Below are 23,455 nucleotides of genomic sequence, written 5' to 3' on the forward strand. Positions count from 1 at the left end.
CCACCAAGCGGTTTTTGCAATGCGCAGGTGGGACAGGAGTCGACGAAGAGACAAACATCTTGTCTTACCATAGGCCACCAATAGAATCGGTTGAGGAGGTCTAGCATCCCGGTACGGTCCGCATGCCCTCCAGTGAGGAATTCATGGGCCCATGCCAAGACGGCCCTTCGAGAGCGGCGTGGGACTACGGTGTTTTCTTCGGAAGACATGGAGGTTGCAGCGAAACACAACTTCCTGGGATCCAAAATATACTGGGGCGTCTCAGGGGTCTCCTCAACCTCGGTGGTTCGAGACAGGGCGTCTGCTCGCACATTTTTTGAGCCAGGGTGATATCGCAGAGTGAAGTCAAATCGGTCAAAGAACAAAGACCACCGGGCTTGTCTCGGGTTCAGGCGCTGGGCTTGGCATAGGAAAGAGAGATTCTTATGATCTGTGTAAATGGTGAAGGGGTGATTGGCTCCCTCCAACCAATGCCTCCATTCTTCCAGGGCGAATTTCACGGTGAGCAGTTCTTTGTCGCCGACTCCATAATTACTCTCAGCTGGGGAGAACCTCCTAGAGTAAAAGGAACACGGGAGAAGCTGTCCAGTGTTGGAGTGCTGACTCAGCACTGCTCCAACAGCTACACGCGAGGCATCGACCTCTACCACGAATGGCCGACTGGGATCAGGATGGCGGAGATATGTGTCTTGTAGGAAGGCTCTTTTCAAGTCTTCGAAGGCTTGGCAGGCTTGGGCAGGCCAGTCCACCGCATCGGCTCCCTTCCAGGTGAGCGCAGTCAGAGGAGCCACTATGTAAGAGTAGCCGGGGATGAAATGCCGATAAAAGTTAGCAAAGCCGAGGAAACGTTCTAGCGCCTTGAGGCCCCTCGGCTGCGGCCAGTTTCTAATTGCAGCGACGTTCTCCGGATCCATCTGGAAGCAGTCAGCCGAAACAATATACCCCAGGAACGGCAAGGAAGTTTTTTAAAGCTTCATTTCTTAAGCTTAGCATATAAGCTGTGCTCTCTGAGAATTTGGAGCACCTGGCGAATATGCTGGCGGTGTGTAGGCAGGTCACGGGAGTAGATCAGGATGTCGTCGAAGTAGACAATCACACAGAGAGGGTAGCGGTCCATTTGGTATTCGTAATGCCCATCCCAGGTATTGAACGCGGTCCTCCACTCGTCCCCGGGACGGATTCTAACTGAGTTGTAGGCCCCAAGCAGATCCAACTTCGCATAGGTATTGCCACAGACTGCGATAACTTTTTCACACTTTGCGGTAAGTACCTAGGTTGATGGACTCTCTACCTGGGTAACATCAAGCTAGGTTGAGAGAACAATGCACAAATCTCATTTTTGTGTGAGTTTCCTCACTCCGAAGGTCATCAAATCTTCACAAGAGTGCATTGTTCTGTTCGTACGTCGCACTCTGCATGTCAAAGTGGCCCCTAACCCGTACACTACTACCTAAACCTCACCTCAAGTAACTAGGTGGGCCTCATATAGCGGTATAAATACCTACCTAGTATGAAAGCCTTATAGCTAGTCACTCTCTCTCTCTCTCTCTCTCTCTCTCTCTCAGCAGCTTAAAATACTGAAAACACTATATGCGAAAACATCACAAAGTGTGATAAAGCCATATTGTACGGCTTAACACAAATTAAAAAGGTGTAGTTAAAACTGTGAGTTATGACTTCACAATTTGCAAAACCAGAATTCCTCCTAATTTGCATCACACCATGCATTTTGGCATTTTCACATGCGTTAAAGGCATTTTTTGCATGCAAAAACACCATATAGTACTTTGATAAATGACCCCCTTAGTTTGAACAATGAAGATCTAATGACTGACAGAATGTGAAGGACTATGGAAAGTGCTGAGTCTAGGATTACACCCAGATTACAGACTGTATGCAAGAGGGGGATAATGGGTCCTGCTAATTGAAATGAATCAGGGATAGGGAAAGTATGGCAAGGACCAAAAATTATTGTCTCATTCATTATGTTTCCCATTCAAGTCTTTGGCACATTCAAGTCGATGACTGTTCTGTAAACAAACAAACAGGTGCAGGTAACTTAGCAACCAACTCTCTCCTGTGTGACATCACATCTTCCTGGGAGCCGAGGCAGGACAAGTTGACATTGAGATCAGAGAGCAAATCACGGTGAAGGATCTTTTTAACTACCGTAAATTCTGACAAAATTTTGTCATAATTTAACTCATTCCATTTTGAAAAAGATCCAAAAACAAAATAGGAAATTTTGTCTCATTTCCTATTTAGTTTCTCCCGAATGCCCATCCCTTCTCTGTGTGCCAAGACATCTATCACACACACACACACACACACAAACAGACACATATTCAGTGTATGGATGTGCAGTGCACTGCTCACTGATTCCTTTTCTGCACACACAAAAAAAGGTTAGAAAATTAAACAGAACCAACAAGGCTGGAAGCCTGGCAAGGTTCTTCCTAATCTTCACTTGTCAGTTCACTAACCTCACTGCACTGCACTAGGCACTCAGAGACAAAAACACTGCTTCAATGCCCACACTCCTACCCTCCCCCAGTGAACAGAAAAAGCACAGTGCTCCTGCCTTTGCCTTTCTGTCAGAGTAAGACCACTGAGGCAGAAAAGATCAGAAACAGCCATTGACCAGTGCCAAATGCAACTTTAAAAAAAATGTTTTCAAACTCTGAGAGAGTTTCTCAAATAGATCCTTCTCTACCAACTAGTAGAGAAGAAATAGACAGTTTCTTGTACATGATCAGACCTTTCAGTTGAAGGGCATCAGCATTACTTGATCCAGATGGCAGCTATAAGCATCTAAAAAGATGCATCACTGTGATTTTCCCTCTGTCTAGTCTCAATGTCAACTTGTCCTGCCTCATCTCCCAGAAGGCTGTGATGTCACACAGGCAAGAGTTGTTTGCTAAATTACCTGCCCCTGCTTGTTTGCCTACAGCACAGCCATCAACTTTAATGGACCAAAGACTTGAAGGGAAACATAACAAATGAGACAATTTGGGGCAGATTTTAAAAGCCCTACGTGTGCCGAGCCTATTTTGCATAGGCCTAGTGATGTGCACAAGCCCTGGGATGCGCGTATGTCCCTGGGCTTTGTGAAAGGGGCGGATCGGTATATAAGTGTTAAGGTTAATCAAAGGAAACATTAGAATGTGGAACTTTTAGAACTGGCTCACTCTTCATGTAGCTCAGTGAGTGGTACAGGTTGAGAACCACAGATTATGCTTATATGGTATCATGCATAACCTCAAAAAACCCTGTGAAAACTCTACAAAACATCTGCATAAACACACAGTAGCATGCAAGTAAATATACATATTGCAATCACTTGGAAAACCATTTTCAGGCATCAGAGCTTTCATCAGTCACTGTATGTATAATTCTTTCAGTCATAACAGGAAGTATTTTGGGCAAACTAGAGGGGCCTTACAGTCCTTACAGTATCTGCTTTTATATTCCATGTCAGTGTAATGAGCAATCCTTGGTCTGTTCACCTGAGTAAAGTGAATAAATGAATACTAAGCACCAGTATAGCTTCTCTTCCTCCCACTGGGTCTCCTGAACATTTGTGGATGTTTGGAGTAGGTAATGGGTGGAGATTTGGCAATAAATTTTCTTGTTAGGGCACGAGGGCATTCATTGCTGCTTGACCACTCTACTCTATTTTATCTTTGTGTATGTGGGGGGAGGGGGGTGCAATTATCAGTAGGCCGTAGGCTGAGTTCATTTTTTTAAATTTTATAGGATGAGAGGGGGAGGTCGCTCGGCCTGCACTACATTTTTTGATCCTAGGTAAAGGGTGAAAGGGGGTGGGGACTGTGGTGCTGCTGGCCCACTACTTTTTTTCCCCAATATTTCCCCAATATTCAAAGACCGGTGCATGGCAAAGTTACCCGTGCCGTTGAATATTTGTCTAAAGTTATCCTGGCAATTTCATTCGCTCACCAACTTACTGAATATTGACCTCATTAATGTTCTCTTGAGTTAACCTTTCTTGTACAGTTATGCCTTAGGGAAATAATGAACCCAAGCTGTAAATTATATCAACTGTGGAATTACCTGCAAGACAACAAGCTGGCATCAATTCTGCTCTGGTCGGCATCAGAAGAATTCTGATTAATTGTTTTGTTTCTATTTTTTCTTTTTTTCCTCTTTCAGATGATAGACATGATGTACTTTGTCATTATCATGTTGGTCGTTTTGATGAGCTTTGGGGTTGCAAGGCAGGCAATTCTCTTCCCTACCGAGGAGCCCTCCTGGAGGCTGGCTAAGAATATTTTTTACATGCCTTATTGGATGATCTATGGGGAAGTGTTTGCAGACCAGATAGACCGTAAGCAAGTCTTTTATACTTTAGCTTCCTATTCAGGTATCTAACTTTGATCAGGTGATATCTTATCAGATCATGTACATATCCAACAATGGATAACTCAAGATAAAAAGACTAACCTCATACAGCAGCAAATCTAAATCACAAAATACATAAGAAAAAAATGTGCAGTCGCATGCAGCATATATTTATTTTTTAATAACTTGAATAACAAAAATGTAAGATGTTTCAGAATTGATTTATAAATCAAGAATTTGATTTTGACTCCATTTCAAAATATATGCATTTGTTAATCCAAGAAAATCTAAATCTGAAAATAATATGGACCCAATTTTTAAAACATTGTTTTGCTAAATAAAAAAAATATATATAACAAGGGGGTCATTTTGTAAAGCTTATCGCGTGCAATAAGCCGCTATTGCACGCGAAGAGTCCCTTTTCATGTGCGATAGCTTGCTAGGGGTAGAGTCGGGGCGGCAAGGGGAGGAGTCGGGGGCGGCGAGGAGTGGACTCCTTGATGTCTTCGCTGGCGACAATAAGGTAAGCCAGGTTATCGTCGCCAGTAGTGCGCCCAATAGCACTACCTATCACAGTGGCGCCATTGGGTGCGAAAGCCAGCAGCGATAATACTGCAGTGGTGCGATGGCTGCCGGCTTTCGCAGGCCTGCCCCCCGTTTTCGCTGGATTCACCATTCTGCGATAGAATGGTGAATCCAGGCCTAAGACTTTTGAAATTAGAGCTTACATTGTATACCTTGAATTTATGTCTGAAAACATCTGCCATAATGTTATATCATGGGACATTTTAAATTGTGTTGAATAATATGCCAAAAGGTGAAGATGTGATTGAAACATTCGAACAAAATAATGAGGACATAGCATTGTACCACCATTCAATCTTCATCAATGAAGATAGCTTAGTAGCAAAGTTTGAACATCAGCTCCCAGAGAGTATGCAAAAAAAGATGGCGCTTTGAATTTTCAGTAGATTGGTGTTATCCATAGACAGTAGGGATGTGCAGAGCAAAATTTTATGTTCATATTTTTTATGTCCGAAAGGGGGTCCCACTTGCGGCCAATATGGACATAAAAAAAATCCAATGAGTTGGGTATATGTACATATGTGCAAAAAAAAAATTTAAACCCCCTCACCCTCCTTAATCCCCCCCCCCAGACTTACCACAACTCCCTGGTGATGGAGCGAGGAGTGAGGACGCCATTTCTGCAATCCTTGGCGAGAAGCATGTGACGTCGGCGGCACGTCGAGTGACGCCGGCGTCACGTGATTCCCGGCTCGTTCGCGCCGGACGGCTCGTTCGGCCCAAAAAGAACTTTTGGCCAGCTTGGGGGGGTCAGGAGGCCCCCCCAAGCTGGCCAAAAGTTCTTTTTGGGCCGAACGAGCCGTCCGGCGCGAACGAGCCGGGAATCACGTGACGCCGCGTCACTCGACGTGCCACCGACGTCACATGCTTCTCGCCAAGGATTGCAGAAATGACGTCCTCACTCCTCGCTCGATCACCAGGGAGTTGTGGTAAGTCGGGGGGGGATTAAGGAGGGTGAGGGGGTTTATATTTTTATTTTGGCTCAACAATCGCGATTTCCCACATATCGAACATATCTATGTTTGATATGTGGGAAATCCGATCGTTTATGTCGAATCAATTTTTTAAGTAAAAAAAAAATATGAGTTGCGTTTTACTAATGCGGTCAATCCGAATGCACACCCCTAATAGACAGCATTTTATCAGGCTTTGTTCCATAAGCGTATCACTAAATGTAATGTTCCTATAAGCTCAGACTTGTAATGTCATAGAAATATGTAAAAAACAAAAATTTAAGCTGGAGCCTTGATATTAACCATCAGAATATTTGTTTTCCTTTATAATTCCATTGGTAGCATAGCTCTATGATGTGTGTCTTTAAAAAAAAGCATTCATGTCATCAAGCAGTGGACCCTACCTCCAAAGGCAAATTATAGACTTTTACACATACAGGTAGGGATTGCTGTTACACTTGGAAGTGCACTGATAATCCAATATGTAACCCACCCCATTTGGAAACCTAGTCTTTGATGTGCATCAAAGGAAAAATGGTATGCTGAATGAAAATAGAGAGAGAATGGGAAGATCAGCTAGTTGAAACCAATATTGCATTTTGATGTCACTTGTCACTTGAGGTAAGAAAATAATTTAATGTATTGAATAATTCCTATTAAGGCAGCAGGCTATCACAAAATTAATTACAATGCTAAAGGACAGATTAAAAACTAATAAGAACGAGACAAGATGGCTGCTGACTGAGAGAATCGGCAAGAGCTCTCTCCCTCAGATTTCCTTATTCTAGGATTCTTTCTAACTAATAATGCCTCATACTAAGAGGAAGGCCAAGTTAAGGGAGAGTTCCACCAGCTCTCCCTCGTTGGACAGTCACCGATCCCAGATTAAGGGGGTTCTTTGCCACAATGCCAGGACAGAGCCCGGGTGTGATGGCCGCTGCGGGGACTGACAGAGAGCGATTGCCGTCCCCACTGACTGAAGCCATTTCTCTCAAACCCCTCGTGCACCAACTACACCAATTCCTCCTCTTCTTGGTTTGCCGTTGCCATTGGAACACAATTCGGCCCCCTAAGAGGTAAATCAGGGGGCTCAGAGTTTGATACAAGCGGCCGCGGGTGAGACTGGGGCTTTCATCGATGCTGCCTTGAGGGTGGATTTAAATGCCACTGGAGTTAACAGTAGAGATGTACAATTGTTTTTGCCGAATTGGAATATTTCAAAGAAATAGTTCCAATTCAGCATGGGTCCGAGGACCCAATCCCCAAGACGGATTTTCCCCAAACCTCGGGAAAAATTTGTTGTTCGGGTTAGCGCAGGGGGGAGGGGCACCTTTATTTTTAAAAAAACCCAACCCTTAAAATTTATTATTTATAACCCCCCCACCCTCCGGGTCCCCCCAAAACTTGCCTAAAATCCATGGTGGTCCAGCGGGGGTCCCGAGAGCAATCTCCCGCTCTCGGGCCATCGACAGCCAGTAAACAAAATGGCGCCGTGGTCCTTTGCCCTTACCATGTGACAGGGGCTACCGTGCCATTGGTCGGCCCCTGTCACATGGAAGGAGCAATGGATGGCCTGCACCATTTTCTAAGATGGCGCCGGCCGTCCATTGCTCCTACCATGTGACAGGGGCCGACCAATGGCACGGTAGCCCCTGTCACATGATAAGGGCAAAGGGCCACCGGCACCATTTTGTTAACTGGCTGCGGACGGCCCGAGAGCAGGAGATCACTCATGGGACCTCCGCTGGACCACCACGGATTTTAGGCAAGTTTTGAGGGGGTCCGGAGGGTGGGGGGGTATAAATAACTACATTTTAAGGGTTGGGTGGTTTGGGGGGGTTTTCGGCAAAAACTGCAGAGAAAAAAAAACGAACCGATGGAAAATGAAATTTTCCATGGGTTGGCCGACATGTAGCCCAATCCGAGATACAAAAATGAAGCACATCTCTAGTTAACAGCCATGGTTACGAAGTGACTGGAATGGTAGCTTCCCTAGCCACGGCCCTGATATCGGCCTTACCTGGTGATGGTAGTGGAGAAGGTGTTTGCAGTGGAGGTGGTGCGATGAACGCTCTAGTTGTTACATTTGGACTTTCTAAACCCCCTGAAATTACCTTGGACGTGGTATGGAATGCCCTAGTGACTCTTGAAACCTCTATATCATCTCTGACCACAGCTACTTTGGATACTAACAATCTTGTGTTAGCTAATGCTGCTTTAGTTTCTACCTTTGGATCAAGATTAGATACTATTGATACTTGTATTACCACTGTGGGGAAAGTTCAGCAAGTTTTAGTTCAATCTGAACAAATACACTCCAAGAAGCTGGAAAATATAGAAAATTCCCTGAGAAGTTTTAATCTTAGACAACTTTCCTATTATAAGACTGGTGTCCCCTTTAGAACTTTTCAGAAATTATATCTCTCAAGTTCTGAAGATTCCTTCAGCTTGAATGCCGGTGATAACTAAGGCATTTTATTTGCCACAAGATACAGAAGCAGCTGCTGGAGATCAGTCTCAGGAATCTATATTGGATCTTTCAAGCATTTTGGAAACATCTCAAACGATGGAGATTTCACAGAGGAACTCTTCTAGTGATGTTTGCTTTTCAGTCTGATAGGAATAATGTTTTTAAAAATTTTTACGCAATCAAATATTATTGTTTTATGGACAAAAAGTGTGGATTTACCCCAACATCACTAGAGCAATCCAATTACGTCAGAAAAACGTAATTGGACCTTAGGCTGGAACAATGCCCAATTACATTCAAGAAGAGACTTAAGACGCTACTATTCAGACAAGCCTTCCCATAACACTCGTCCTTGCCTCATCCTCCACGGACCCTTCTCTTCCTAAGCTCAGATGCCTAAGCACTTTTTCTTCCGCTACCTAAGCTATTTAATATATGTATATTAGTTTCATTAAATCTATGGTAACCCTCCGCTACCCTCCCCCCCCCCCCCCACCTTCCAACCCCCCTTTCAACCCCCTTACAATCCCTCATTCCTACCCCCTCCCTCGGAATACCTTGTTACCCCAAAAAGCCAACTCTTATCAGTTCTTACCAGTTTTGACACGTTATTCCCCATGCTTAAGCTGTATCCAAGTTTTTCTCTCCCCCTGTTCTATGTAAGACAACTTTGTCACTGTTTTTTTATGGTTGCAATGTAAACCGGAGTGATAATTAACTCTGTTATTTGAACTTCGGTATAGAAAAGTTATAAATAAATAAATAAATAAATAAATAAAAAATGTCTTTCTGTGCATTCTGAGGTGGTATCCAAGAGGAGTCAATTCTTTTTGCGTTATCCTTGCAAATGTTTTGTAAGACATTTTTATGTGAATTATGTTTTCTTTCAACCATCTCAACTCCAATTGTTCTTAGATTCGCAGACCTAGTAGTTACATCTAGCAGTTGGCCATTAAAGAGATAATCGGTGTTTGTCTCTCATTTTCTTTTTCATTATTTCCTGTTCTTATACCTTTGCTCTTTAGTTTCTTTGATCTCCCCTATTTCCTCTGTTTTGATTATTTGCCTATTTAAAGAGGTCATTTATCAAAGGCTTATCGCATACAGTGGTGATATTTGGTGCGAAAGCCAGCAGCCGGCACACCGCTGTGGTGCGAAAGCAGCGGGCTTTCGCAGGCCCACCCCCCGTTTTCGCAGGATTCATTATTCTGTGAGGAATGATGAATCCAGGCCTAAGTTTGATATCTCTCATATATTTTCTTGTATACCTCTTATTTTAGTAACAAGAAATTATTGTTGTTCATTTAAAATGCACGAAAGAAGAAAATAAAAAAAACTAATAAGACTAGCATAAAGAAAACATGGATATGGCATCAAGTAATGAGCACTAATAATGTAGAGAAAAAGGAACAATATAAGTATCTTAGGACCTTATTTTCCAAGAATATCGCACGCCTGCACTACCTACATCGGGGCGGAGTCATAAGAACATAAGAAATTGCCATGCTGGGTCAGACCAAGGGTCCATGAAGCCCAGCATCCTGTTTCAAACAGAGGCCAAAACCAGCCCACAAGAACCTGGCAATTACCCAAACACTAAGAAGAGCCCATGCTACTGATGCAATTAATAGCAGTGGCTATTCCCTAAGTATAATTGATTAATAGCCATTAATGGACTTCTCCTCCAAGAACTTATCCAAACCTTTTTTGAACCCAGCTACACTAACTGCACTAACCACCTCCTCTGGTAACAAATTCCAGAGCTTTATTGTGCGTTGAGTGAAAAAGAATTTTCTCCGATTAGTCTTAAATGTGTTACTTGCTAACTTCATGGAATGCCCCCTAGTCCTTCTATTATTCGAAAGTGTAAATAACCGAGTCACATCTACTCGTTCAAGACCTCTCATGATCTTAAAGACCTCTATCATATCCCCCCTCAGCCGTCTCTTCTCCAAGCTGAACAGCCTTAACCTCTTCAGCCTCTCCTCATAGGGGAGTTGTTCCATCCCCTTTATCATTTTGGTTGCCCTTCTCTTTACCTTCTCCATCGCAACTATATCTTTTTTGAGATGTGGTGACCAGAATTGTACACAGTATTCAAGGTGCGGTCTCACCATGGAGCGATACAGAGGCATTATGACATTTTCCGTTCTATTAACCATTCCCTTCCTACTAATTCCTAACATTCTATTTGCTTTTTTGACTGCTGCAGCACACTGAGCCGACGATTTTAAAGATTATCCACTATGATGCCTAGATCTTTTTCCTGGATGGTAGCTCCTAATATAGAACCTAACATCGTGTAACTACAGCAAGGATTATTTTTCCCTATATGCAACACCTTGCACTTGTCCACATTAAATTTCATCTGCCATTTGGATACCCAATCTTCCAGTCTTGCAAGGTCCTCCTGTAATGTATCACAGTCTGCTTGTGATTTAACTACTCTGAATAATTTTGTATCATCCGCAAATTTGATAACCTCACTCGTATTCCTTTCCAGATCATTTATATATATATATTGAAAAGCACCAGTCCAAAAGCACCGGAAGTATGCTAGGATCATCCCTAAAGGGGAAAAATGGGAGGGGGGGAAGAGAGAAAGTGTGAATTAGTGCAGGTGGTGGTAAAAGAAAGAAAACTGATATGTATTATTTCTCACCCCACTTACTCCATGCTAATTAACAAGAGTCTCAGAGTGACCACAACTTAAAAGTTCCCAGATATGATAATCCATCGCCACTGAATTTGTAGGCAGGCCATAAGACAGATTTGGTAAGTTAACAACATGGTAAATGACAGCAGATAAGACCAAATGAACTATCCAGTCTGCCCAGCAAACATAAAAACATAGAAACATGATGGCAGAAAAAGACCGTCTGGCCCATCCAGTCTGCCCATCCACCCAAGTAATTTAGCATTATAAGTTTCATCACTTCTTTAGAGATCCCCCTGTATTTATCCCATGCTTTCTTGAAATCGGATACAGTTTTTGTCTCCACCACTTCCACTGGAAAGCTATTCCACACATCCACCACCCTCTATGTAAAGAAATATTTCCTAAAATTACTCCTGAGTCTACTCCCTTTCAATCTCATCTCATGACCCCTCCTTCTATCCATTGAAAAAGGCTCACTTCTTGTGTAGGGAAACCTTTGAGATATTTAAATGTCTCTATCATATCTCCCTTATCTTGCCTTTCCTCTAGGATATGCATGTTTAGATTTTTAAGTCTTTCCCCATATGCTTTAGAATGAAGACCACTGACTCACAAAAATTATTAAAAATTGTCCAAATATCAATAAAATTTCAAAACAGCAGACATCACATAATACCCAATAATTAAATTGGCAGTCAATCAAGAAAAGCAAACTTAAAAAGCCACCTTTACTTACCCTCTCCAGCAACTCTCCTACTCCTTTCCCTTGCAGGCCGATAGCACTCACCAGAACCAGCAGTGGCTGCTGAAGCTCTGCCCTCACAGTCCTTTTCCTTATGGCCCACAACCAGTCACTCATACACAGTCTCACAGTCTCTGTCTCACACACGCACCAGTTACCTCCCTGACCAGTCTGTCTCTCTCTCACAGAAACACATCACCTCCGACAAGTGTCTCTCTCAATCACACACAAAGCTGCCACTCATGCACCCATTCGACCAGAGGCACACACACACACACACAAAGCTGCCACTCACACACAAGCTCATGTGGAGCCTCTTCTCTTTGCTTGGCCCAATAAGCCTGGCCAACCACCACCGGCCTGGCCTCTGACAGCGGCACGCAGGGTCTCTCTGCACTTCAGCCACCATTGGCGGTGCTGCACAGGGTCTCTCTGCCGTTCAGCCGCCACCAGCGGTGGTGCGCAGGGTCTCTCCACACTTCAGCCGCTGCCAGCCTGGCCTCCAGCAGCAGCGCGCAGGGTCTCTCCACACTTCAGCCGCCACTGGCAGCAGCATGCAGGGTCTCTCCACACTTCAGCCCCGCCGGCCTGGCCTCCAGCGGTGGCACTCCCCTACCAACTGCATCGGCCAGTCCGCCCCTGGGGAGAAGGGAAGCACAAGTTGGGCAGTGGGACACCGGAAGCAGAGACACACCTGCCGGTGCTTGGCAACACACTGGTGTGTCGCGACACACCGGTTGATAATCGTTGCTCTAGGGTATACATATGCTTAGATCAAAGACCACTGATCATTTTAGTAGCCACCCTCTGGCTATTTCTTATGTTATGTTCTTATGACTAGATTAGTAGCCACATTCTGACCAACTCTATCTTATTTATATCCTTTTTAGGGTGCGGTTTCCAGAATTGTACACAGTATTCCAAGTGAGGTCTCACCAGGGACCTATACAGGTGAAATATCACCTCCGTTTTTCTGCTGACCATTCCTCTCCCTATGCAGCCAAGCATCTTTCTAGGTTTTACTGTCGCTTATGGTAGCAACTACCGCTGTGTATTGGTTACATCCGTGTCTTCTCTTAAGGATAGAAACTGCACCTCCATGCAAGTTACCCTGTGCCTTCTATGAAGTGTAGTAGCTGTCACTCCCTTCAAGTTACCCCGTGTCTTCAGTTAAGGATAGTAGCTACCACTCTATGCAGGTTATCCTCGTGCCTTCTGTTAAGGATAATAACTGCTGCTCTGCGCAGGTTACCCCATTTAGAAATCTTACAGCTAAAGTTAATACAGGTTACCCTATTTCTTCATTTCCATTCCCTAGTCTGTAGGGATCCACAATTTGTATCCCATGCCCTTTGGAATTACATTATTGTTCTCATCTTCATCACCTCCTCTGGGACAGCATTCCAAGCATCCACCACCCTCTGGGTGAAAAAATATTTTCTGATGTTCATTCTCAATTGTTTCCCCCTAGAGTTTCATATTGCAGCCCCTAGTACTTATACAGTTTCTTTTCCAATGAAACAGCTTTGATATTTGTACATCATTAATATCTTTCAGGTATTTGAATGTTGGTGTCATCTCTTCTTAAGGATGTGCAGTTTTGAAAGATTTGATTCAGTTTGTAGGTTTGTTTTCTGGGTACTGCAATTCATTTAATTAATTTTGGAACAAAAATAAAATATTCCATTCGTTTTACATTGAAGTCAGTCGGGGAAGGCCCCATTGAATTCACTGTAGATCCACTGTAGATCCACTGTAGATCCATGAAGATCCACGAAGAGTCTTGTATCTAATGGTGGAATCCAGCCAAGACTGGGTCCTAGTCATCAAGGCCGGATCTGGCCAAAGACAGGTCCTGGTTACCAAGGCCTGGGCCTGGCCTGGGCCTAGGTCTAGGCCTGGGCCTGGCCTGGGCCTAGGTCTAGGCCTGGTGCCGGGGTCCAGTCTGTGCATTTTGTTATATGGTTATACAACAAAATGGTGCTATCACTCCTGGAGGACTGTACTACAGTAATGTCACTGTGGCATGTCTTCCAGGTGGAAGACGTTATTTGTTGTCACTAGATCAAGAAAAAAAGACATTATAAAGCCTACCTATCGGTCTCCAGGCTTAGACAGCAGGCCTGATCCTAGCCTAGGCTTGGGTCCTGGCAATAGGACTAAACTGAGGCTTGGTCCCACTGGAGGTCCTTTTTTTGTGTTTTTTTTAATGTAACGAATATGAAAATACACATATGAGGCCTCTTTTTAGTTTGCATCATTCATACAAACCCAAAATGCCCTCATTTGTTACTAGTTGACAGCCATGGAAATTCCCCAGAGGTCCCTATGAATTGTCCTCCACCCCCAGACCTGCAGAGGTCTAGGTGTAGAGGTCTGAGTAGGCTGTACTGGGGCTCAGAGTGAGCTTACTCTGAGCCCCAGTACAGCCTACTCAGCCCATCACATCTTACACTTCCTCCTCCCCCTGTAGTCCCAGCTAAGGCTATCTCCAGCTCCAGGAGCAGCACAGCCACCCATGGAAATTACCCAGAGGCTCTATTTATTGCAATCTCCGCCTCCATCCCTAGCAAAGCCTGCCCAATCCCAGCATCCTGCCTTCCACCCTTCAACACCAGCACAGTCTGCACTTCTACCTAAGCACCTCCCCCTAGCCTCAGCACAGCTTGCCCTTACTAGTCTGAGTCCCAGACACTCTACCTCCAGAAATCAGATTTGTTCTCTAAAGTTTAGGAGCTCTTTGCACCAAATGCACATATACAATATCTTACCAACTGGTAGATAATCATACATATAATACATAATCGGGCCGATACAGTTACAGTGCGCTCCGACGGAGTGCACTGTTAGCCGGCATTTGGACACGCATTTTAGACGCGCTAGCTTTACCCCTTATTCAGTAAGTGGTAATAGCGCGTCCAAAACACGCGTCCAACCCCCCCGAACCTAATAGCGCCCGCAACATGCAAATGCATGTTGATGGCCCTATTAGGTATTCCCGTGCGATTCAGAAAACAAAATGTGCAGCCAAGCCGCACATTTTGCTTTCAGAAATTAGCGCCTACCCAAAGGTAGGCGCTAATTTCTCCGGGCACCAGGAAAGTACACAGAAAAGCAGTAAAAACTGCTTTTCTGTGCAACCTCCGATTTAATATCATGGCGATATTAAGACGGAGGCCCCGAAAGTTTAAAAAAGTAAAACATTTAAAAAAAAAAAAATGTAAAATGGGCCGGCGGCTGTCGGGTCAAAAACCAGACGCTCAGTTTTGCCAGCATCCGGTTTCCGAGCCCGTGGCTGTCAGCGGGCTCGAGAACCGACGCCGGCAAAATTGAGCGTCAGCTGTCAAATCCGCTGACATCCGCTGCTCCTGTCAAAAAAGAGGCACTAGGGACGCGCTAGTGTCCCAGCACCTCTTTTTACTGCCGGGCCTAATTTAAATAACTTAAGATACTGAATCGCGTGCACTGGAGAGTGGCCTGTGCGCGCGCTGGGAGAGTGGGCGTTCGCCCGCTCTCCCGTGTCTTTACTGTATCGGCCCGATAATCTTCTACTGTACCTGTCATAAATTATATGTAAACCGATGTGATATGTAAATGGAACACCGGTTTATAAAAACAAATAAATAAATAAAATAAATAAATATAATACTTTTGTTGGAATACTGTCTGCATCATAATTTTGTTAAGTAGTTAGTGATTTAAAATTTCTAACTTATCTAAAGTACTTTTAATCTATTGGTTTCTTTTATATTTGTCTGTCAAGGAACTACAATTAATGTACTTATAATTATTTGGTTACATATCTTATTGACCTTGTTTTGAACTAATTTCCTGTTATTCTATCAAATAAATAAATATGTTATTGAAAATGTATAGGAAGTGGTGTTTTGGCACCCACCTTCCAATCCTCAACTGCTGAAAAGAGTATGGAAGTTGTTGGGCTATTGAAGCTGAAGCCAAGATTGTCTTGGTATCCTCTAGAGTTCTCTGCTGGGTCTGCTGGAGCAAGTATGCATATGGGTCTTCCAGTTCTCTGCTGCTGGAAAGAATGTGGTGGCTGTGGAACCTGAAGCCTAGAAGATCCATGGTATCCTCTGGAGACTTCTGTTAAGAGAATTATTCAGATGAGCCTTCAGGTCCTCTGCTGCAAACAGTGCAAGGACTGTGGAAGATGAAACCTAGATGGCTCACAGTGTCCTCTGCTGGGACTGCTGGGAGAAGTATGAAAATTTACCTTCCAGTTCTCTGCTGCTGGAAAGAATGCAGGTACTGTGGAAGTTGAAGTCTAGATGGCTCAGGGTGTCCTCTGGAGCCATCTGCTGGGGCTTCTGGGAGAAGTATACAGATGAGCCTTCTGATTCTTTACTGCTGGAAAAAGCATGAGAGCTGTGGAAACTGCAGCCTAGAGGGCTGATGTGTCCTCTGGAGTCCTCTGCTAAGAAACATAATCATATGAGCCTTTAGCTCCTCTGTAGCTCATAAGCATCTGATTCAAGATGCTGGCACTCACTGGAATTCCACCTCTCTGATGCTGCAGGGATTAGTGAAGTAGCAGAACACCCCTTCATGACCTGTCTCTGGAAATAGAGATTGGTGTGGGTCGCTCCTAGTGCATCGCGATTGGGTAGTGATGTGGCAGATGACACAGACCTGAAGCTCTTCAAGGATGCCACGGAGGTTCCAGAAGCACTGACCTGGGTGAAATCAGCTCCACAATAAATAATCTGGAGGAAATGTTAGAGAGAGAGAGGTGAATTTTAGAAGCCTGGCATGCGCCCAACGAATTTTAAAAGCCACCCAGATGTACATGTATCTCCCACTACATGCACATCTCAAACGTTTTCAAAAGAGGCATGGGCATTTCAGGGCATGGCCAAGAGATGGGTGTGTAAATACTTAATGCGCCTGGGTGCACATCCTGATCCCCTTTTGCATAAGTTTTCTTCTACTAGGGATAAGGTGTAAGTTAAAAAATAAAAAGAGCAAGACATTTCTCAGGAGTTTAAAGAATTGGGATAACTGGGGAGAGTGCAGTCTATCAAACCAGGGGGGTTTGGAGGACCTAATTGTTAACTGGGCGAACTAATGGACAAATTGTTGAATCTGGCAATGGCGTGCATGCGTGCACCTTTTAAAATTCCATGACTTATGTGGTACCAGTGGGATTTACACGCATAGGTGCATGCCCATTTAAAATTGGGTGCACCTATGCGCACGACTAGGCTATTTTAAAACATGCATGCATATACGTGCGTAAGTTATAAAATGGCCACATATCTGGGTACGCGATGACACATATGTTCCAAAAGGCATCTGCGCGCCGGATTGAAAGTTACTGTTTTTGTGAGCAAGAGAGACTGAAATCAGAGTTGGTGCAGCCAGTTACTGGACTCTGTGTAGCAGCAGATGTAAGAGAGACCGAAACCTCCAACAGAAAACAATACTTACATGCTTGTCACAATTTGTGACCCACAGGTGAAAGGGAGTCTCACTTTTTTGGTCCCAGTGTCTCAGTTACATGAAAGGAAATACTGGTGGCTAGGTTGCGTCAACAGGAGCACCCGAGGCGGAGGCGCGTTAGGGATGCAGGTCAGGAAAGTGTTGCCACCCAGAGAGTAGTGTAAGTATGAGGAGCAACTTTTCAGCTACCACTTCCTCCCCCAATTCAATATTCCACAGCCGCGCTGCTCTTCCCCTCCTCCCCGCCCCCAGAACTGTTCCTGATTAATGTCACAAACTGTTGACATACATTTATACATATATATATAGCCGAATAAGTTATTTGGCTAAATTTTAGCAGGATACTGATTTATCCAGCTAAAATTTAGCCAGATAACTGTGTCTAAAAGCTCTGATTTGCATATGAGCCTTCCTGAGAACCTATGTGAATGAGTAATGGGACTGAAACAGCCACCCACAGGTGAGAAGCAGTATAACATCAACCATACCAGTCTAATTCCACAGAGGGTCAGAAGTTCAGACCTGAAGAGCACAGAACGCCATGTTCCTGATACTGTAGCCACAAGCGCTGCCTGGTACAGCCTTATCTTGCAGACCGGAAAAGATAAAACTGGGGGCCTTCTGCCAAAAATATTGCTTAAACCTTGCACTGTGTGTATTTTCCACAAAAGACATTTTGAAAGACAATGGTTTAAGAGTTTCATGGAACACTGAGGGCTGAATTTTCAAAAGGATTTGCATACATAAAACCCAGTTTTGTGCGCGTTAATGGGATTTTGAAAATTGCTTCGGGGGGAGGGTTGCACAAGTAAAAGTAAATGCAAAAGCATTAGGAAGAGGCATTCGGGGGGCTAGAGATGGGACGGAGAAGCCATTTTCGCTCACCCTTTCAATGTCGGTAAATATGTGCGTGTGTGCCCACAGGGACCCACGCTCACACACACTCATTTTCAAAGCTTTGAATATTCAGGCCAAATTCTGTGTGAACTTTCTGCATGCAGACTTTAGCCCGACAGGGGCTGTTATAAATGATCCTCTACAACATGATATTTAATATTTTTTTCAATATTTGATTTCTTTTTAGTAATAGAAACAAAAATGTAAAGAGCAACATGCAAAGGAAATCAGAAGTGTTTCAAGGCACATCACATGCAGTAAACATCAAATCTTGATCTGAGAAGTTAGTGTAAGGATGGAAATGCTGGAAACTGAGCCTTATTTATTTTATTAAATTTATAACTCATTTAACAACAGAAATTACAATAAAATCTTGACAGGAAATCAGTTATACATATAGACATATAACATCATCAGAATCAAAGAGCTCTAGACAGATTACCATAATGTAATACAGACAAAACATATAAGAAAGGCTAAAACTATGATAGAATAATATTTAAAAAGAGAAAAGACCAAACATAAGCAACAAAGAACCAAAAGTCAAGGAGATCAATATGAAGGCAATTCCTACCAGCCCCTAACCCACTCATCCAAGACTATGGGTGTCCGTATCCTCAAGTGTTAAATCCCCAAATTGTTTACATATTGAAAAGTAACCCTTTTAACACTTTCCTTCCCCCCCGCCCCCCCTCCCAGCCAAAAAAAAAGAGATGGGAGCAATAATGGCAAGAAATAGTGCCCTCTTTCATATGACATGCAGTCTTCCTGCTCAGCAATTGCTTTCTGGGTCTTTCCTCCTGTTATGCTGGTGGACCCTTGGACCAAGGGGGAGTTGACGCTACCTATAGGGAGGAGCCCCACAGGTCCCCACCATCAGTAGGCGGAGCTGGTGGAAGCAGAAGTCCTGCTGGAGCTTCACCAATACCACATTTCCCTTAGGTTGAGCCCTTGGGAGAAACAGGTGGCAGTGGAACATGCTCTCTGAATTTCTTATGGCTTGAGCTGGCTTCCACTGGCTTTCTGCAGCTAAAAAATAGTTTCTTTACATTTAGAGGCAGTCTTACTTTTTTCTCACTGCTACTAGTACTTCTTGTACTGTCAGACTAAACTGGCTCTGCAACAACACCCAATCCTCTGCCTCTGCCATTTTTTCTGACCACTGCCATCCCCTCCTCTCCCTTTTTATTACAGTGTCATGATAGAATTGAAGTGGCTATAGAGTAGGTTGATGTCACAATATATTTTATTGATACTGTACCATTCACCAGTACCACTTTAATATTGACTATCTCACGCATTCAATCAGGTTGACAGACTTAGTTCATTTCAGTGCTTAATAAGCACAGTGCCATCTTGCCAAGCAGAGTTAGTAGCTTGCTAGAGGCACAAACTTAGTCTCTCTTTCTAGAACTATCCCTCACATGGGGTCAATTGTAAAAGCAATTGCTTGATCATGCTAAAAAGCCCATATACGCGAGTATCTGGGTCACTCGCAAGCAATGCATATTTTAAAAGCTAGAAATTACATGCGTATATATGCATATCCAAGTACAAAAAAAGAGGGAGCAGAACTAGGGCATGTCGGGAGCATTCCAGAGTGGGCCCAACAGTTACACATGTAAATCTGTATTTTAAATCCGGTTTTCACAGCATATTAGCCATATTTATTGATGTTCCTGATAAGGTGTAAGCCTACAGAAATCACTGTTTTGGCCTAAAATGCCAGGGTGAGGGATCTGGGTCACCTGAAGGGAGTCAGGCTGAAGAACCAGAGGGATCTGGATGACCTTGAGATAGTCTGGGCAAACTGGTGGGCCAATTGGGAAAATGAGCATGTTTTAACATTCACACATTAAAGCCAACAAACTCCTATGTAAGATAGAGATTAAGTTTGCTTGAGAAATGGCTTAAATTTAGGAGCACATATACACGCATTAGATGTATTTTAAATCATAAGGGGTGGATTTTCAAAGGGTTACACCCGTACCCCGGGAATCCACTCCTGCACACGCCGAGCCTATTTTGCTTAGGCCTGGCGATGTGCGCAAGCCCCGGGACACGCGTATGTCCGGGGCTTGAAAAAGGGGGCGGGGAGTGGGCAGGGTGGGGCGGGGCCAGAACCTCCAGGCACAGCAGCCATTTGCTGCTGTGCCTGGGATCCCGGGCCGGCCGTCGGCCGGCGCACGTAACCTACGACTGCCCGACGGCAAGTGCAACTTATCAGATAAAGGTAAGGGGAGGTTTTAGGTAAGGCTGGGGGGCAGGTTAGGTAGAGGAAGGGAGGGGAAGGTGGGGGAGCAGAAGGAAAGTTCCCTCCGAGGCCGCTCTGATTTCGGAGGAAGGCTGTGCGCCGACCCCAGATTTTATAACATGCGCACGGCTGCGCACACATGTTATAAAATCAGGCGTAGATTTGTGCGTGCCGGGTTGCGCGCACAAATCTACGCCCGCTCGTAAATCTTAAAATCTGGTCCTATGTGTGCAAATATGCACATGATTTAAAATTGCAGCATATGCTTGCTCGCATGCCCTTATGCATGTATGTGGGTGCCCACACACTTGCTTTAAAGTTACCATCAATATGTACAAAAATGTCTCTCTCACACACACACACATACAAATGGGCAGATTTTCAAAGCGGTACGAGCGTAACCCCCAAAAACCTGCCTCAAGCTCCCCCTGCGCGCGCCAAGCCTATCTTGTATAGGCTCGGCGGCGTGAGCAAGCCCCGGGATGCGCGTATGTCCCGGGGCTTCAAATAAGGGGCTGGCTGGGAGCGTGTCCGGGGGCGTGGCAGCGGTCTGTGGGCAGTCTGTGGGCAGGGCCGGAGGCATGATGGCGGTCCGGGGGCAGGGCCGAGTGCTCCGGTACAGTGGCCTGTGCCGGGGCAGGGAGCCGGCAGCGCGCACAAGTTACAGCTGCCAGAGGCAGGCGGAACTCCACGAAATAAGGTAGGGGGGGATTTAGTTAGGGCTGGGGGATGGGTTAGGTAGGGGAAGGGAGGGAAAGGTGGGGGGGGGACCAAAAAAAATGTTCCCTGCAAGGCCGCTCCCTCGGAGAGAACGGAGGCAGGCTGCTCGGCTCAGCGCACGCAGGTTGCACAATTGTGCACCCCCCTGTGCGTGCCGACCCTGGATTTTATAACATGCGCGCGGCAGCACATGCATGTTATAAAATCGGGCGTAGATTTGTTCGCGCCGGGTTGCGCGAACAATTCTGCACCCTTGCGTAAGTTTAAAGATTTGCCCCAAAGAGTATATGTGTGCACTGCTGACTGACTCATTTGCACACACACAAAAATAAGTGGCAGAAAGAGAATAAAGTGAGAAAGCTGGCAAGGCTGTGCTTCTCTACTACAATTTGCAGATATGCAATAAAGTGCACTGTGCAGAATGAGAGAGAAACAAAAACTTTGCTGTCCACTGCTTCTTTCTCTGCTGCCGTGCCCCAGTGAAAACAGAAAGTAATGTATCTGTCTCTCTCTCACAGTAAGAGGACCATGACTGCAGCAGTGAAGATAAGAAACAGCCCTTTGTCAATGCCAGAATTCTTCTCCTTTTTTAAAGCTTTTCTTTGATTCTAAGAGAGATTCTGAAAAGACACACTTTTCTCTGAAATCCAACAGAGATTCTTTGCACATGCTCAAACATTCAGAGGAAGGATGTCAGCATTAGGGATGTGAATCGGGCTTCGGACGATTGAAAATATCGTCGATATTTTCAAAATCGTCAGAAATCGGGGGCTCCCCCAAAACGATAGGAAAACCCCACGATATTGTTCGTGGGGGTTCTGTTATCGTTTTGGGGGAGGGCGGGAAAAACGGCACATAAAAATAACCCCTAAACCCACCCCGATCCTTTAAAACTAATCCCTTAGCTTCCTCCACCCTCCCGACCCCCCAAAAAACTTTTTACAGGTACCTGGTGGTCCAGTGGGGGTCCCGAGAGTGATCTCCCGCTCCCGGGCCATCGACTGCCACTAATCAAAATGGTGCCGATGGCCTTTTGCCCTTACCATGTGACAGGGTATCCGTGCCATTGGCCGGCTCCTGTCACATGGTAGGAGCACTGGATGGCCCGTGCCATTTTTAAAGATGTTATACAGTCATGTGATGTAGGCCAGTGGTAGAATACTTGGTCCAATGAGGTCTACTTTCTAGATACAAAGCCAAGCTTGTCTGAGCTAGACCAAGCAAGCCCATTACACATATGTCTAGACAGACTGGAAGGAGTTCTTTCATATTTTGATGATCTCTTGATTGTTACTGGCTCAGAAGAGGAGTTAAATGAGATTTTATGAAAAATGTTAAACCATCTTGTTGAAGCTGGCTTTTCTCTTTTTGTGCAGAGTTTTTCTAGACTGTCAAACATAGAGAAGTCCATATTCATTCACTGTCTGGATAGCAAAATTAGCCGGATAAATTTATCCAGCTAACTTTGGAGGTATATTGAATAGTGTAGCCACACAGCTGAATATAGCTGGCTATCTTAAAGATAGCTACTAAATTTATCCAGCTAACTTTAGAACAGCTGTTTGGCCCAAATATACTTAGCCTCCTATGCTATCCAGCTAACTCTGAATATCGGAGTTAGCTGGATAAATTAACTGGCTAACTCAGCTCCTCCCAATTATGCTCCGAGGATGCTCCTAACTTATATGGCCATTCATTAAATTGCTTTAGGGACTTATGATGCAATAATAGGCTCTAATGTGTGTTATACTGTGTATATAATGTGATAAACACAATATTTTGCATGTCCCCTCCCAGATACCCTCCCCTTCTTTGCATGCATGAATAATGCAAATGCATGCAAAGACAGTCATTAATAGGCAATTCTATGCACATATTTTATCACGTCCTAATGAGAAGGTGGTCAGCTATGAGAAAATAACAACACCTCTCTGGCATAAATTAGATATGTGGTAGGAGGCCCAGGACCCTAATGTGGGTCCAGGGGCTCCTGCTGCACATTTAACATAACAGAGAAATAAAAGAAAAAAACGTGGCCAAACGGGAAGGTCGATTGGGTTTCATTGCTGACCCGTGTTTCATACCAGGGCTGCCAGCCGAGACAGCTCCAGCTCCCCGAAAAGAAAAATAAAGTTGATAGTAAGCATGCAGTGGCGGCAGCCCCCCTGACACCCAACTGACATATCAAAGTCCCCCTCTCCACTGACCCCTGGTAGCCTTAGCCCCCTCCCTCCTGACATGTACAAAGCCCCCTCCCCTGACCCTCCTGAGTGGCATATCCAAAGCCCCCTCCTCTTGACCCCTGATAGCCTCAACCCCCCTCCACTGACCTCACCGATTGATATATTACCAAAGG

At 44.6% G+C, this 23,455-nt stretch overlaps 1 protein-coding gene across 1 annotated transcript in view; it reads left to right on the forward strand.

Annotated features, from left to right (window-relative positions):
* The window catches only part of TRPM3 (transient receptor potential cation channel subfamily M member 3), a 466,889-nt gene that overhangs the window by 423,749 nt on the left and 19,685 nt on the right, over window positions 1–23,455 (forward strand). The window contains exon 21 of the mRNA XM_029615931.1: window positions 4,171–4,345. Coding sequence (XP_029471791.1) covers window positions 4,171–4,345 — 175 coding nt within the window. The remainder of the gene's footprint in view (window positions 1–4,170; window positions 4,346–23,455) is intronic.

This window comes from Rhinatrema bivittatum, chromosome 1, assembly GCF_901001135.1.
Source record: "Rhinatrema bivittatum chromosome 1, aRhiBiv1.1, whole genome shotgun sequence".
Taxonomy (NCBI): Eukaryota; Metazoa; Chordata; class Amphibia; order Gymnophiona; family Rhinatrematidae; genus Rhinatrema; species Rhinatrema bivittatum.